This window comes from Mustela nigripes, chromosome 8 (genome assembly GCF_022355385.1).
Source record: "Mustela nigripes isolate SB6536 chromosome 8, MUSNIG.SB6536, whole genome shotgun sequence".
In the NCBI taxonomy this organism is placed as follows: domain Eukaryota; kingdom Metazoa; phylum Chordata; class Mammalia; order Carnivora; family Mustelidae; genus Mustela; species Mustela nigripes.
In genome coordinates, this window is record NC_081564.1 from 22100414 (window position 1) to 22117988 (window position 17575).

Below are 17575 nucleotides of genomic sequence, written 5' to 3' on the forward strand. Positions count from 1 at the left end.
CTATAAAAAGTGAATGAAACAGTCCTTAACCCCCAGGATTGTTTTGAGCAGTAAATGAGTTAATACACAGGAAATAGCTCACCATAAGACTTCAGCAATTAATTTCCAGGAATTTGTAGGTAAAAACTTAAAAAAGCCAGAATTAACTTCCCTGGTTCTTTTACTATCTGATTTGAGTTTGCGAGGGTGTATTTTGCCCCTCCTGCCGATCTTAACTCCCTACATTTTCCCCCTCAACTGACAATCAGTTAGTTGGTTTGACATTTGCGCCTGACCCAGATTGGCACGTAGTGATCAAAAGCCATCTCCCCCACCCCCGAACCAAGATTCATTTCATTCTCAGGGAGAGCGACAGTGACACATATTCCTGGCCTCTGAGTCTTGTGAGTGAGGGAGCGAGGTCTAGCAGTGAGACTGGGGTGAGGGGAACACAGGTGTCATGGGCTTCAGAGCCACAGTGCTAATGAGGTGAGCAGTGGCCAGCTGTGCTGCACACTTGGGAGGCGAAAATGCAGTCTGGGAGCTTGCATACTTCAGGGTCTTGCTTTCATCTCAAGGGACACATTTCAACTCCCCTGATCCCGAGCCGATCTGAGTGCCCGCAGACTTGTCATCAGTTTTGTGCCCCCAATCTCCAAGGAAGCATGGGATTTCAAAGGAAATTGATAGATGAGAATCATGGGGGTCATAGAGCTTGGAACACTTGTTTTATTAGTAAAATGGTTTGAGCCTTCAAGGTCCAGCTATGGTTTGCGCTGGTGGAAGAGCAGGAATGAGGAGCCCTGACAGTACTCTGAAGCCGTAGCTGCCTCTTGAATCAGGAAGACATAAAAGTCCAATGTCATCTTCAATTTGCGCGGACTCCCCTTGGAGACGTAGGGCTGGCGAAGTGAAGTAGAACACTTAAAACACCCGGGGAAGTGATAAATCACAGGGCAAGACTGCGTATGCGTGAAAGGCGTCTCCCACAATTAAAACAAACGGCCAGAGCCTCCCTGGTGACCTCTGGTCAGCCACCTCTGAACAGTTTCTGTTGCTGGTGTGTGGTTCATGTGTTCAGCCCTTCCGTGACCGCGGTAGCTCAAGCCTAGTGGCTCTGCCTGCTTTGCAGACTGGGCCCTGACCGCTGCAGCATCCTCCTCCCTGACATAAGAGGCAGCGCACTGGCTCCCTGGCTCCAGAATCTTCTATTGTTGCTGTTGTTGAAGGGCGGCAGAGGCTGGAACCGGGCAGAAGAAGAAAGGGGGGTGGGCACAGGGTGGAAGCAAGGATTAGCAAGGCCTAGCAGCAGGCAGGATAGAAAACACATGGAAGAGAGGGCAGTGGCGAACTCCTCCCCACTCTGGGGGAAGCCCAGGGAAGGCACTGGGAAGCTCAGCCTGGTTTCAGGGAATGTGGTCTCCCTGGATGCTCCGGGGCTCACCCCCCCAGCAGGGCCACTCCTACCTCATACACGCACCAACTAGATGTGCACGGGCCTCTCCATTGGGGTGGGCTTACTGTTCTCTTGCTTGTTTCAGGTAGCTCTCTAGGTAGAAGGTTCTGTCAACCTCTCTTCCAAAAGACCATGACCTAGTTCCTCTTTTTGGTTGGGGAGACTTTACCCCGTCAAGCAGTTGCCCTTTGGGAGGCGTTGAGGAGCCTACAAAACCTGCTTTGCCCTCCTAGGATATTTTACAACCATTTGGAAGTGCCTGAGGACATTATTGGGCCTTATTTGATGCAGTAAAACATCCCATTTGGTCCCTCAGCACTGGAGATGTGTTTCAGTGCAGCTCTCCTCCAGCACCTGATTTGTTACTGCAACAGTGGGAGGGAAGAGACGGGCTGCAAACTCATTCTGCGGGCTGGAGGTTCTGTTCTTACGATCCTTGCCGTGATTTCCCTTCTGATAGTGGCGATTTGAAAACAACACCAGGATATCTGCAACTTCTTGCAGAGGTACTTGGCGCTCAGAGTATGCCTTAGCTGTGAGTTAGCCTCTACCTGCCCAGGGAGGTCAATCAGGCTGATTAGTCCATTTTCCAGACAGAGGAACGGGGTAGCAAAGGGCCCTGCCAGCATCACACGGGCAGCTCAAGACACAGGCACGCATCAGTTTCCAGGCATCTTCCTGCTTTAGGTCCCTAAAGGATTAGTGTATGAAAGAGGCCCTCAGGGTTTTCTCTGGCCAATTTCTCTCCAGAGCAGATGAAGAAGCGAATAGCAAATTGAATGAATGTGTTAATTGGGATGGACTTGGCCTTTCATCCCACCCCTGCTTAGGGGTAAGTGTGCGCACAGCTCTCTCCCCGTGCACATCGCCAGATGGCATCTGGGTGCAAGCCATCACTAGCAAGATGACAGAAATGCTCAATCTGGCCACCTTACAGCAACTGTCCCCTTTCCCTGGCCCTGCTCCCTCAGCTCTGATTTGGAAGGGGGAATGTTGATTATACCCGAAACCAAAGATTATGTTGGAATTTGCCGCTGCTGGATTTGGCTGTCACCTTTCTGCTCCAGAGTTGGCTCTCTCCTGGAGGATCCCAGCGCCAGAGAATCTGCATGTCCTTTTGAATCTGTGCCCTCCCCCGCTCCTTCATTTTCAATATGTAGTGGCGGAGAGGAAGTATAACATGATTTTAGGGCTTGCATTTCAATTCCACTGCATTTTTATGGGACAAGCAGAGTCTCCGAGCCTAGAGTTATTAGGTTAGTATCTAAAATGGGTTCAGCATTGTGGGTCTTATTGTTGAAAATGAATTAGACGGTCCCCCTCCCACCTTCCTTTCTCCTCCCTGGGGATGCGTGGATAGAGGCAAGGCCTCCAGAGACGAGTTGGATGAATCCTGGCGCTCTGATTAGTTTTGTTCTCCCAGCTTAATTGTAGCACTTCCTTTCTCTCGTCACTGATAGCCGAAGTGGCTCTGTGTCCTGCCCACCCCCACGCCACCCCTTTTTGCTTTAGGAACAAGATTATCACAATGCAGTCTTGTGAATCAATTTTCCCTATGTGCTGATGAAAGTGTAATTCATTCTTAATCAAGCAGCCTTGCTGCTGCAGGCTCCGTGCCGGAATACATTTCGTTACCCTCCCATCACTTTGGGAAATGATTCCCCCAAAAGGACTTTTAGAGGAGAGCTGGAAGGAGAGTTGGCAGATCGCCTCCTGTTGTGTTTTTCCAGCAGGGGGCACTATTGGGAATGATGCTGGAGGATCCTTTGTAGCTGGGAGCCTTCCCGGGGTGGGGGGGGGGGGGGGGGCCTGGGCTTGTCACAGGTGCCTTCCAGGCTTGGTGTCCCCAGACCCTGGAGCCATTTCTCAGGAGCGAGCAAGTGCCAGATCATTGTATCCCAAGGGGCTGCCCGAAATGCTGACCTGAGCAGGAACCGGTTGAGTCTGCATCTGGCCTGCATGCCCAGGTTAGGGAGCGCCTGCTGGGCACCCAGTCCTGCCGAGGCTTGAGAGCAGCCAGCCTCCTCTGTCTCTTTAAGGAGGCATATATGTCTGCCGAATCTGAACTTGGGAGTACCGTGGATGTGTTCACGTGGTGACACCACACACACCTGTGATTGCTTGAAGAGGTGTAGCTCTCTGGGTGGCTTCCTCTCCTGCCCTTTCCCAGCCTGGTGGCCACAGACAACTGGCAGTTTGAGGGACGAATGAGCAGGAGGCGAGGGGGACTCTACCGGGCTCGAAGCTGTTGATGCTGGGCAGGAAGAAGGGTCCAGGCCCAACAGGTGGATCAGAGCCCCTGTAAGATAAAAACCAAGCTGTATAGATCTGCGGCAGGGAAAGCAGAGGAAGTTTGTCTCCTCCGAGTGGAATTGGATTAGTGACAGACTTGAACAGCCGGTTCGGTCGAGAGAGAACTTAATTCCTCCTGTATTATTCACACGGCTGATTTTAATCAGATGTGAAGAGACAGCTGGAAGAGAGAAGCGGGTCAGCCCAGTGCCTGGTGAGGAAACTTCATGTTCTCTTAGTCATCTTCAGGGAACTGGCAAGAGCACTGCGGGCTGGGGGCTTGGCGCAGGGCCTGTGTGGTTTACTGCTTCCCCGAGGCACTGGGCATGACCTCCAAGAGCCCCGTGGCTGGCCCTTGTCTGGAGTCAGTGTGACTTTTGAATGGCACGTGGCAGACACGGTCACTAGTTGTGTTCAGACAGAGCTCTTGCCGCCTGTACTCAGGAAGAATCCGAAAAGGCGGACCAGATTCAGCCCACTCCAGAATGATGCAGCCATTGTCTGCGAGGCATCCTGAGGCTTTTCTGCTTCAACACCTACTGAAGCTCGGAGGAGACCTCTTCCTGGTCAGATGTGGAGATAAGCCGTGGTGGTGTGGTCATAGAGCCCACGCCCCTTGGGGAATTTGCCTGGCTCCTAGAGGCAGTGCTCCCCCCTCCCGTAGCAGGTCAGGCAGGAGGGTGAGGAGGGGTAGCGCTGGGCCGCTAAAGAGAGTGCAGGGTGGTGGTGGGGGAGCTGAGAAACTGGCTTCGGTTCTCACGGTGTGACCCATGGGAGCTGACCCGCAGGAGCGAGGTGAGGGCATTCGTCAGGCCAGCTCCGTGGTGCTGTGAGGAGAGAGCCGGTCCTGTCACTGAGCGACAAGGCAGACCAAACACTGATGTGGGCTCATACACCTTAGGGCATGAGCGGGTGGCAGGGAAACCAGGACGCTTGTTAGCCAATTCTCATGAGCACACAAAGACACACAGAGGCTTGCTTTGTGCTGTGATCCTCTGAACCCTCCCCTTCTCTCTCATGAATACCTCCTGCCTGTAGCTGTACAGTAAACGTGACAGTCAGTGAGGTTTCTAGAAATAGCAGGTGGTGACAGATCCCACAGGTGAGAGGAAGCAGGCCGGAGCACAGCTGGGAGCTGCTGTTGGCAGTGTCCAGGAGGCCCTCCTGACCTCTGCCCCTGGGCTTCTGAGCTGCCGCCCAGAGGAAGGAACCCCAGGGCTTCTCCTTGCAGACCCTTCTCTCACTGGCTGCCTCCCCCACCTGCTTTCCTGCACGAGCACAGGGAGAACTGGCTGGCTGACTCCGGAGGAGGACATTTTGATGTCTAAGAGAAAGAATGCTGCTAAAGGGGGAGCAGGCAGAGGCCAGGGTGGTGACTGGATGGGTTCCAGCAGCAGATAAGTGGGCTTATGGAGGTAATTTCCTCAGACAACAGGGTCCCTAATGGAATTAGGACCGCCAGGAGCCACACAACAGTCAAGTCTGCCTGTGCCCGATGCGGGAGGCTCCTAGCATCCTCAGTGGCAGCAGTGTGGTCAGCCACCTCGGTCTGGTGGGTCTGCCTGTCGCTGTAGCAGCCTAGTGCCTTATGGAAGACCGTGGTGCTCTCTCCTCTTGCTGAGGGCATGGGTCTACGGTGCTTTCCTACTTCTGTGTGGCCAGAGTATTTGACTTCACTCCAAACCCTTCCTCGGACTGGGGTGCCACTTCTGCTCTCGCAAGATAAGAAGTCAGGCCGAGTCCCTGGCCTGCAGTGTCAGGTGCGGATCTAGGGAAGCCTCTGGCCCACCGGAACAGGGTTTTGCATCCCAACAAACACAGGCTTGAGTAACTGGAATGTGGTGCTGCCGGAGCTGCCAAAACCTTCCCCTGGCACCTCAAGGGGACAGCCAGCATGCAACTTGGGTAGAGGATCCAGGAATTCTTGGAGCCAACATCGTACAAACGAGCGGAAGGCTCTCGGAGGCCCCCGCAGCCTGGGCTTCCTGCCTGGGGAAGTGGCCAGGTCTCTTGGGGGCAGCCTCGTGCCTGATCTTGGAGACTGTGAGGGCCGGCACAGAGCTTGAGCCTGCCCTCTCCTGCACCACCTCCAGCCTGCACTCTGCCCTGCTCCCCCCTGGAAGGAGAGGAGCCAGAGCTGGGGGAAAGCGGGGTGTCGTGATGAGTAACAACAGCTGTTGAGTTCTCAGCGCACCTCACGCATGTTGCTGAGTGCCTCACGGTGCTTCCCAGTAACTGTGTGTCCCCCTGTGAGGAAGGGGCGCCACCACCCCTCTTCACAGCCGACTGCTGAGGGCACAGCGAGTGAGTGACCCGCCCAGGGCCACCCAGCTGGTCAGTGCCTTTGGATCAGGCAGCCTGGCTGTGCCTGTGTGTGACTCAGTGTGGGGAAGGGCTGTGGGTGTCTCCCTGTCCCACTGAGGAGCCCACCTGAGGTCTAAGAAACCTCAGTGGAGACACTGGGTTTTCACACCTTTTTTTTAGGGGGGAAAAAAAGTGTATTTATTTATTTGAGAGAGTGAGAGAGCATGCATGTGAGCATGAGTGGAGGCAGGGGGCAGCGGGAGAGGGAGAGACAGTCTCAAGCAGACTCCATCCTGACTGCAGAGTCTGACACGGGGCTCAATCCCAGGACCCTGAGATCAGGACCCAAGTAGAAGCCACGTTGGACGCTTCATGAGTGCACCATCTAGGCGCCCCTGGTTTCACACCTTTTGATTTAAATTCTCCCCTGAGAGGATTTTGTCCCAGTGAGACTCGGGTTCTCGTTCTTTCCTGGTTACCATTGTGAGTCCCATTATCAGAGAGCACATAACTCCTGGCCGTTCTCCTCTGACTGCATTTAGGGAGAAACCCATCCAAACTTGGCTCCCTTCTAGAGGGAGTTCCATTTAAGCAAAGAAATGAAAGCTCTCTCCAGTCTTATTAGAGCCGGCTCTTCCAGAGGGCTTCTGAAATTGGTTCCACCAAAGAAGACAGCTCAGACGCCTCCCTACACTCAGCTTGTTAGTCAGGAACTTCAAGGCCACAAGATTTGGCAGGGTTTAAAGAGCCGGCTCTCAAGCTGTCTCATCTGAGCACACCGACGCTGCCTGTGTTTGATGGCGAAGCGATGGGTTTGGAGCCTTCCTCCCCCACCTTTAGGGAGCAGAGATAGTACCAAGGACTTTTCACATTTAGAGACTGCCAGAGCTCGAGGCAATGGCCAGACCATCCAGCTGGCTTCTGTGGTTTAACTCCAGCGGAAAGAGGCTCAGAGAGGTCCACTGAGGCCACACAGCAAGCTGGTGACAGAGGAGAATTAGTGCCCAGATCTTCTCAGCCCCATGTGGAGCTCTTGCCTTTCCTGTGCATCCCACCCTTTCTAGCCTACGTCTGATTCACTCAGCAAACACTGGAGCTGCTACTAGGTAGGAAACAGTAAGCTAACTGGGTTTAGGGGATATGAAGGTGATCAGTGTCCCCCTTCCCTAAAGACCCCCTTTGCCAAGTCCAGGAGCTGGATGTAGAGCACAGTCTCACCCAGGTGGGTGATGTCAGGAGTCGGATGCTTCTGTTGGGGGAGATCTGGGAGGTGGCTTCCTGAGTCAGGGGATAGGGGCTCAGCAGTCCAGGGGGTCACAAACTCTCATGCCTTTGCCAGCACGCCAAGAGCTCAACCCCTGATCCTCCCCTTCCCTTCTGCTGTTTCCCCACCCTGTGCATCTCAGGGCAGCAGCCTTCCTGGGAAGGTCTTGTAGTTTCCAGACAGAGCGCTGCCCCTTGGACACCATCCTCCTTGCCCAAACCAGCCTTAGCTAGAAAGATCATTGCCTCCCAGCCCGTAGATGGAAACCCACTCTGAGCTGCCGGGTCACGGGCAAGTCTGCTTTGGGGCCACCAGGGGAACCAGCAGTGGAAGGGACACACACCTCCTTGTCTGACACAGGCCTGCCTTGCCTGAGGCTTGTGCTGCCGAGCTGGTCCTCTGAGCCCTGGAGACTATGAGCATCCCAGGCTGACATGACCATAGGCAGGGCCCCACAGAGGCACATTAGAGACTCCTGCAGATGGGGACGTGAGACTCTTACAGTGTCCAGGGAGCTCCTGCCCTCTGTGAAAAGATGACATTGACGACATTTTCCTGCTGACATGCTTCTGTCCACCAGCCGTCCCTCCTGGCATGTCCTCATTTGTCACTTCCTCATTTGAGTTCCTGGGCAAATCTGGAAACTTACTTGGGACTGCCCGCCAGCTTCTTCGGTGTCTCTGAGCAGTCTTCCCTTTCACTCCAAACCAGCCCTGAGGTTGGACCCCTTAGTGCCCAAGGCAGGACGGCACCTGTCGCGAAAGCAGGAATCCAGCTGCCTTTCAACTTCTTCTCTGCTTCCTTGCAGCTCACCCTGCAGAGCGCCAAGTCCCGAGTGGCCTTCTTTGAAGAGCTCTAGCAGGTGCCCAGCCACCCCAGGATCTGTCACGTCTGCTGCTCCCAGCGCCAGAGGGATGGGTCAGACACCGTGGGAGTCCTCGTAGGTGTGCTGGCTTGGAGCTTCTGTGGGAGCTCTGGAAATTTCCCCAGCTGAGTGGAGAGCCCAACCCCCTTCATGTGCAATTGCCTTGAACTGTGACCTGCAGAGAGCTCTCTTATGGGGTTCTAGCTCTTTTTAAAATTTTTAAAGAAGTATTTGTCTTTCCTCATCTGATGTGGGGTTCCATACTTCCTTTGTCAAAGGCACCCTGGGGCATGTGGGTCCTTGTCCAGCGCTGACCTCCCCAACACAGGGAAGTGGCTGTAGGGAGTGCAGTGCATGGGAGCCCCAGAGACAGGGAGGCTGGTGCCTCTGCCCCCACCCCACCCTGGGTCCCAGAACATTCATCTCCACTGGTGAGGAACTGGCATGGAAAGAAGTGTGGCTTGCCTAGGCCCAGGCCCGGAGCGGCCTGCCTGCTGCATGTCACCGGCGAGCTGGCGTGTGGCTCGTGACAGGCCACACAATGGGTCTTCAGCCCAGGCACCCCCGAGACCGCGCTCTGGCTGCCAGCTGGTGGGCAAGGGGGAAGACAGCTGTGACGGGGGGAAGACTTCAGGCTGAGGCTGTGATGACGGGCCGGCTGCCAGCAGTGGGGCAGGGAGGCCAGCAGAGCTGTGGGAATCTGCTCCACAGAACACGCGCTCACAGACCAAGGGACGCAGGCGGGAGCTGTGTGTCTTCCTCACCCCCCTTCAACCTTAGTCTTTCCTGCCTGTGGCAGGCTGGGGAGCTCCCTGGTCACTGGTAGTTAGCCCCTGGTAGCCCAGCCAGGCTCCATTAGGGCTTCGAGTCCCCCCAGGTACTTCTTGCTGAGCCCCCCGTCTGTGCGGCTGACCCAGATCACCTGTCCTGGCCAGCGCCAGCAAGCCCTTCCTAAGCCTTGATTGTACTGGGCCTCCTTTTGGTGTTGCCCTTGCAGCCCAGGCTTTATCTTATATTCCCCCTTGGGCCGTACGGGGTCCCAGCACAAGCCAGGTGCACAAGCCAGGTGTCCCCTCGCTGTTGGTGCTCTGCATCGGCTGTGCATGGCTTTCTGCTGCTTGGGCAGCAGCAGGTCCCAGAGCCACCCCAGGCACCGTGCTGCTCAGCTCGGGGCCACTTTCTCTTCTCTGGTTTGGTGGTGCTGCTGTGACCCACTGGCCATTCAAATCCCTCCAGTGGGGTATTACACAGAGTAGAAGATAAGTCAGAACCAGCAAGAAGAGGCTTATTAAGTGTAGACATGTGAGTGAGGGTCTAGAGATTTCCTGGGAGAGGGGGGCGTCTGTGATTGTCCTCTGTGGTTTCAAGAAACTCACAAAGATCCTGCCTTCTTTACATAGTCAGGCTGACCTGATGGTGTCCCCTGTTGGCCACCCCCCACACACACACACACACCTGGGACCCCCTTGCCCTGAGGAAGGCAACCATGTGTGTACTCAAGCTTGGGGCATGCAGGGTAGAACTCCACCTCCAGTGCTAAGTGTGGATGGCTGTGGCTGACAGGGTTTCCTTGTCCCTCAAAACCCTCTTCCCCCTAGATGTGGTCCCAGTAAAGCGAGTCCTAAGGCGTTCGTAATGTAGGGAGGGCCTGGCTCTCGTGTTGAGGCTTTGTCTCCCTGGCCTCACCACCCACCCCTGAATTTCCATGACGAGTTCCTTTCTTTCCGACCTGCAAATTGAATCTGTAACAGTGGCTGTGGGCACAGGAGCATGGTAGTGGTTTATATAAATGCTGTCGGGCTTTGTTTTTTTTTTATTATTTAACTGCTGTGTGTGTGTTCCAAGTCCGGGAAATGCCGAGCCATGTGGCCACAAGGGAGCCAGCTGGCATCTGAGCTGTGGCAGGAGCACCCTCGGGCCCAAGAGCAGACTGGGGGGGCGGGGGGGGGGGGCGGTGGGCAGCAGAGCCTCGCTCAACCAGGAACACTTCAGCCCTCGTTGGAGGCGGGAGCTGGCGTGTACCTCCCAGAGACGGGTGGGCGGAGAGGGTGATGGCCCTCCGAAAGGCCCTGAGCCACAGCAGAAGGAAAAGGAATGAAAGAGGAATGTGGTTTTCAGGGACTCGTGCCTGTGGCTCAGGTGACTGTGTTCTTTTCGAGTGAACATTTTGGGGGCATGGGATCTTATTAGGTAGAGGCCTCTGAGCCCCCCTGGGAGCAGGGCCCTAGCCGCAGCAATTTCATTCGGCCGCTGCTGACGGTCCTTGCCCCACTGGTGACACTACTTGTGGCTACGCCGTTGGCCCTTTGCTGCTGTGCACAGACCACCTCGTCCGTCCTGACCGGGGCCCTATGTCAGCTCCAGCAGCGCTTTGACCTGTGGTGTCCACTCAGTTATTCACGTACCTGCCAGGCCCCGCTAGACAACACCCTGTGCCATTATGTAACACTTCTCAAGTGATAGTGTTTTGTAATCTTGGGGACAGGCTTCTCTCTCCCTCTCTTCTCTCTGACCAATCAGAACAGCAAATCCAGAAGCCGACAGCCAGGACTGGGACGGAGTGCTACTCGCCGCTGCTGCCAGGGCTGGGGCCGCAGGGGCCACCTCAGTGCGGGGACAGCCCCTCCCAGCTGTCCTGGGGCCAGGCAGGCCCCCCCCCGCCTTACCCCCGTGGGCTTCCAGGGAATCTCCATCCCTTTTCAAAGATGTCAGACCACACTTGTTCCAGTGAGGTCTGAGTCTCGTTTCCTGTCAGGGCCTGACCACGGAAGGCTATTTTCTATTCCGGGGGATTGTTGTAATTTAAATGATTGTTTTAATAAAAATTCTAAGCTGTCAAAAGTGTCTTGGGCTTCTTTGGTTTGCTTGCTGCCCCAGCCTGGGTGTGGCAGGGCTCGCTCTTGTGGGCACTGAGGAAACCTGGCCTCCACCTTCCCTGCCTGCCCCAGGGACCTCACCTGTAACAGAAGGATCAACTTTTCCGGGTCGACGAGATCACCCCTTACTGTACTTTCACCTGGGAATGCCCTTCCTTCCCTACCACACCCCGTGGGGCACTCAGTGTCTCGGAGAGGGCCCTGGACAGGGTCCCGTTGTGGTTCCTTTCCTCCCTGCCTGTCCTCAATGCCAGACCTGACAACTAGGGTGCTAGACTCAGCAGCCCCTTCAGGTGCTTCTGCGTCCAGGTGTCCCCATTCTGGGCGCTAGAGGAGGGGGTGGGAGATAAGGACTTGCAACTACCATGGGACAGCTCTATCTCAAACCATGCAGCCTAAAATGAAAGATTCAGGCAGCACAATGCCTTATCGGGCCTTTTCGGGGGCCTGCCACACATCGGAATACATTTCAGGTCTCTGTTGTACAGGCCAATCCCGAAAATAAGCTATCACAATTCACAAAAATTTCAGGAGTTGGAGATAAGTATAGTTTTTAAAATCTATTTTGGAAAGATATGTTTGAAGGCATAGAATTAGAAAATGGCCACAATTTTTATTTATTTTGTGTGTGTGTTCCAAGTCCAGGAAATGCCGAGCCATGTGGCACAAAAATATTTATTTTGTTTTAAATTTATAAAATTAGTAGCTAATTAGACTTAAATAATATGGAGGTGCTTCACTTCTTAAAAAATGTAGATTGTTATTTTCAGTGATTGGAAATAGTTTGATTGCCCCTTATAGTGTGAGCCAGAGAAAGTACTTCGTAAATACTGGTCATTTGAAGCTGCCCAGACGATATTTTTACCTGACCTTTTAAAGCCAACCTCCTAAAGATAGTAATATTCCCATACAGATCCTGAAAGCTCCATTAAATGGGGTGAGAGCAATAACATTACCTGGTATTTTGGTACTGGGGACACCAGTTGAGTTCTACTCTGCTTTTTTTGTTTGTTTGTCTTGACTGTGCTGTAAACCCAAAGCCGCTAGCCGGACCTCAAGGGCTCAGTGGTAAGCGTTTGCAGCAGGGTCCCTTGGGGTCCCCAAGTGGCCCCTTCTGACCTCCCTGCCAGCACTTGGTCTGCCTTTGGTCATTGCCTGAGAGCCAAGTGCCTGGTGGCTGCTCCTAGAGCTGCCTGCCCCATAAGCCTTCGCTTTGGAGGAATGGATAGCGTGCCACCCACATACAACGGTGAATCCTGGCCGCAGGACGCTGGGTGGAAAGGTATTGGTGCAACTGCGTCAAATCCAATTTCTTGCACATCCGGGGAAGGGAGAGTTGAGCCGTCCGCATATCCTCTGTCTCCCTCTCCTCTCCCTACTTGGTCGGCCCGCCGCGACGGGGCTCCCTGGCAGCCTGTCATGACTGCATTATGGCAGGTGGCTGAGGCCGCAGTCCAGTCCCCGATGGGCTGGGGAGTCGGGAGCTCGCTTGGCTTGCAGGGAGCCGGCTCGGGCGGATCATCAGCGCCACCAGCCCCTGAGCTGACTCAGAGCGGAGCCCTCGCCTCGTCCTCTCCCGGTGCCCACTTGATGCCCGTCTCACTGGGGCGGCAGCCCCAGAATAGCACCTGGCATCTTGCCTCCAAGCTGAAGAAATCCAGACCTGTGAGGAGTGCCGCATTCAGAGCGGGAAGAGGCTCCCCTGTCCCTGCCGTCCCTGCTGGGCCAGGGGCTCTGCTTCTCCAAACCTGCTTTCCCCTCTAAAAAGAGGGTTGACAGTGACCTCTCTAGGTACCTCTGGAATGTTGTCTGAATAACGTGAAGAGCAGATTCTGAGCAGTACTCAGATTTCTAAGAAAAAGAGGGAGGACATGGGGCAGTGTCACCATTATTTACAAGTAATAGAAGCGGCACTCGTGAAGCGGCACTTTTTTTTTTTCCTTGACACCCAGCCGGGGAGAGGGCTAAGGAAACCATAGAGCTGAAGGGCTCAGCCCTTCCTGACTTGGAACTCAGACCTGGGTCCCCATCCCTTCTCAGCGACTTGCCAGCCGTGTGGCCCTAAGCAAGTTACAGGGCTTTTGTGGGGATTAATAAGAGAGCTCCTAGCACGGTGCCACTTGGTTGAGGGTGGCTCTTTGGGGAGGGGGGTTGGGGGAGCTGGGGTGGGCATTGTAAGGAGGAAGCAGAGAAAAGAGCAGTGGTGACCAGAGGAAGCTGTGGCTCGAGGGGTCAAGCCCACCAGCTGCCCCCAGTGGGGGGTGGGGGGAGCCGTCCCTCCACCTGTGCCGGGAGCTTTAATGAACTTGCATCTGGCTTGTTTGTCCTCGCTGTGTTTGCCCAGTGCCAGCTGCAAAGCCCTGGAGATGATAGATAACCCAGGCTGGGGCTGCATGGAAAGGATGTTCTAGTGTTGTTACATTAATGCCCGCTGCTCTGGTCAATAATTTACCGGAGGCTCAAGGCAAGAGAGGGGCTGGGTGGGCCACACCGGCTCCGCACCTGGCGCTCTTCCCCAGCCTGTGGGTGCCCGAGCTGTCAGAACCTAACCGCAGACACCAAGGAGGCATGGCAGTGACCTGATTTTCTCTTATCAGGCATAAGGAAGAAGTCCCCATGGAGTCTTGCCCATTTCCAATATAAATAATGTAATTCCCCCGCCTGCCTGCTAGGGGAGGAAGGGGCACTCTTTGATCCGAAGGAATTAAGTCCGTAAACAAAAGGGAAAAGGCTGCGGAGGTGTCTCCTTTCGGGAACCTGCTGTGCCATTTGCCCCGAGAGAAAGGAGTTAAATGCAGATGAGAGAAGAGGATAGGTTGGGGGCAGCCTCGCTCCCCCACTACCCCTCCCCCTCCTGATCTCCCTGAAGTTGCCCTTTGTCCCCGGCGGAGCCAGGAGACACTCTCTCAGGGTCCCAGCCTCAGACCAGCCCCTGTGTGGTGTCCCTGTTCCCCTCCCTGGACGGGCCCAGCTGGGACCACGGGCAATTTTCAATGGAGGATGATTCTGGGGGAAATCTGTGTGCCAAATCTGCTTGGTCTGGGATAGGCAGCTTAGCCCAGGGAGCCCGGGGTGGGAGAAGGGTGCCCCCACTCTCCCCTCCTCTGTCATGGGATGAAGGGGCCTGTGGCTGGTGGAGTCCCCCAGACTGTGTGCCACAAGGGCCACTCAGGCTTCCAGGAGAGCAGAGTCTGGAGTATGGTCCTTGAGAGGCTCTCTGCTTGCAGCTGTGTGGCCTTGAGTAAGTCCCTCTACTCTCTGGGCTTCCAAGTCCTTAGCTATAAAAAGTCAGGTTTGGGCCAGAGGAACTCTGGTGAAGCCCTTTCTTGTTCCAATAGTCTTCAAACCGCGTGTTTCTAAAGGAATTCCTCAGGCTGGTCTCCCCAGGCCCTGTCAAACCAGTTTCACCACCCAGGGAGCCTGATGGGAAGTGAGGGACCCTCTCTCCCACAGGGGCAGTCACAGCCAACTGAGCTGGATTGGACCCTGGAACCGGGTGCCCTGCCCAGCTGGCCAGGCTCGCCCCAGTCGGTCCCTTCTCCAAGCTCCACGTTCCTCTGGCACAAGTGAAGGACTGACGATTGTGGCGTAAGCCCCCAAGTTAATATGAAGGGCAGCGGGCACGGGGCAGGGCTCCCTGGGCTTTCCCAGGGCTTCCTCCTGAGCCCGGGCTCTTGTCTGCTTCAGGGAGAGAGGATGAGGCGGCAGGAGCCGGACCGCTGCGCTGTGGCAGTCGCGGTGCCCTGAATCCCATGGGGACCTCCGTTCCTCGCCCACGCCTCCATCCCTCCCCCAGCCTCCTGCTCCCAGCCTGAAGTTCCCGAAGCTGAATCTATTAAGTCCTTCATATTAGCCAGCAAAGGGGGAAACAACCCTCTTTCATCTTAACTGGAGTGAATTTGCATTAACACCTGGGGAGTTCTGTTTGCCTTGAGAAAGCACATTGCTATTCTGAGCGGCACACGCTGCGGAGTTAGTCCGCAGTATCCTATTCTTTTATTAATACGGCTTTTCTCTCCTCCCTCCTCTTTCCCATGGAAGAGAGAGAGCGGCTGGGGATGCCAGGGCTCCCCGCCCCATGTGGGAGCGTCCAGGGAACCGGTGGAAGGGGGAGCAGGGACCAGCTGCCAGGTGGAGTGGGCACCGCTTGCCCACCAAGCAGGCCTGTGAGCTGCCCCCTAACCCCCCAATCCCCCGCTCTGAGAGACCACCCCGTGCCAGGGACAGCCCCCTCCCTGAGCCAAAGCCAGGACCCCCATCCGCCACTCTCTGCTGGGGCCAGCCAGTGCTGGGTGTAGGGTGGAGAGGCCTGGGAAGGCAATAGGTGTCCACAGAGGAGGAGCTCCCTGGGCAGGGAAGGGGGCCAGGAAATACAGATAACTTGGGGGGTGGCTCCCACAGGGCTGAAGGGCCCCAGAAGTCACGATGTGGAAGTCACAGCATTACAGGCACGCCTGACTCAGGCTGCCACATGTCTGCCCCAGGCGCACTGGTCCCAGACCCTCCAGCAGCAGGGCTGGCGTCAGCCACCCCCATGTCCTGTCAGCCAGGATCCCATCTGTGCAACTTAGGGTGGGTGCACCCAGGAAATGTTGAGTCTAGGTTGGGTGTGGATTGGACAGATTGTGGTTTTTCAAAGGAGGTTCTAGGAGAGAAAGGGGACACAGGGACGGGGCAGAGAACAGTAAGTGGTGACACATCAGCCCTTCTTGCTTTCTAGTCCTTCAGGAGGCCCAGCTCCTCCTTGGGTTCAGACCTGGAAGGGACTTACGCCCCGTCTTCCTACCCACAGCACTCACTGGCCCGGATTCGAAGCTGAGGGCTGCTCAGAGTCCAAGATGAGCGGTGGAACAGCCGTACAGCAGGTTACCTCCCATCCCCACTCCTGCTTCCTGGCAACCCCAGGAGACAGGGGGAGATGAAGACAATGCGATGCGAGGCAGACAGCCCCATCTCCTCTGGGGTGGGGAGCTGAGCAGAGGGAGGGTGCCTCGAGGACTCCAGGTAGCACAGCAGAGCTGGAGGGGGTGGGATCCTGCTTCCTGTGGCACATTCCTTAGCTCTCTCACATTTTTTCCTGCACAGTGGAATCAGTTCCCACTGACCACAGGGTCATCGTGGGGGACAAACAGGGTCACGGACACCAGGTTCTGAGCAAGTGCCTGCTGCAGCGAGAGTTTATTAAACAAGACCGGTCACCGTGTGGTTTATAGCCCTTTACTATTAGCTTGTTCTAGACTCCGTGATCACAGGGGACGGCTCAGGGCAGCAGGGGCTGTCATGGGCGGGAAGAGGCTCTCCTAGAGTTCAGCCTCTCACTCAGGCGTCCTGGGCAGCTGTGCCTCTCTCCAAACCTCCTGAGCTTACCCCAAAGAAGTGTGGGGGGGGGAAGGGAGGGGGCCAATGGCAGGGGTGGGGGTCGGGGGGAACCCTCCCAGCACTGGAGCTCAGGCCATTTGTAGATTGACTCTGGAGAGGCGCTGGTGGTGGTAAAGGTGCCTGAGTGGGTGACAGCTGCAGCTGGTTGGCACAGCCCCTTGGGACCTGGAGGGGTGTCTGGAGGGTCTGGGAACCCCGAGCCAGCATCAGCATTCCACGGGCATCCCCGGCCCCTCTGGCAGCCTGTCCACCCCCACCCCCGACCAGTCCCATGCCAGGTGCCACGGCTGCTCTCTCCAATGACATTTATAGGCTGGGAAGTGGCCACCGAGATGTGAAATCAGGACCAGCCTGGGGCTAGCCCACTTCATTACAGCCAGCTCTGCACCGCTGGGTAGGTCAGCACAGGCCAAGCACAGCCCCCTCCCAGAGCCCCCCACCTCCTTCGGGCCTGTCCAGCACCAGGCCTGGCTCAGGAGAGCAAATTCTAAAACCCCATCCCAGCAGTGACCGACCCTGTCTGCCTGGGGTCAGGGCCACAGGGTCCTCTGAGACCCTGCTCTGGCCAGACACTAAGGAGTGTGAAAAGGATAGCACTGATCTGTGTTTGGCTTGGCGTTCTGGGTTTCTCTCTTTAATCTCAGTGGCCCCCAGGAGGGCCTCCTGCTTCTCAATTTCAGAGGAGAGTTCCTCCCCCTGGCCCAGCTCAGAGTGGATGGAACAGAGCCCCCACCCCTCCTTACATTACCTCCAGGTGGCCATGTGCTATCTGAAGGGACCCAGCAGTGGGGCCAAGCCCAGGACAGGACAGGTGTGGGAAGGGCTGTCTGGGGGTGGGATCACATTCTGGAAGCCCCCCCAAGGCACAGGAGGAATTGAGGATTCCGGGCTGGGTTTAGCTCTGCTGGGATGCCTGGGCTAGTTCATTCCTGAGTCCCCCACTTGGCAGCTCCTGATTGAGCCAGGCCTGGCCCAGATATGTGGGCCCGGGGGGAGGGTGGAAATAACCCAAGTTCTGGGTGCACAGGTGGGCTCTGCTTCATCCCAGCTGGGGGGCTCCAAGCCAGTCACATCAGCTCTTGGAGCTCCAGTTCTTGAGGCTGAAAAACAGGGTCGCCAGTGCCTGCCTTGGATGAGGAAATGAGACAATACACCTCAGG

General features: G+C 55.8%; 1 protein-coding gene across 2 annotated transcripts in view; it reads left to right on the top strand.

The window, feature by feature from the left end:
• The window catches only part of NF2 (NF2, moesin-ezrin-radixin like (MERLIN) tumor suppressor), a 77848-nt gene extending 69444 nt beyond the window's left edge, over positions 1 to 8404 (top strand). For both annotated transcript variants that reach the window (XM_059408780.1, XM_059408779.1), the window contains one exon: positions 8104 to 8404. Coding sequence is in view for 1 of the 2 variants with exons in the window: in XM_059408779.1 (XP_059264762.1) it covers positions 8104 to 8154 (51 nt within the window). In the remaining variant the exon portion in view is untranslated. The remainder of the gene's footprint in view (positions 1 to 8103) is intronic.
• Positions 8405 to 17575: the final 9171 nt, after the last annotated feature.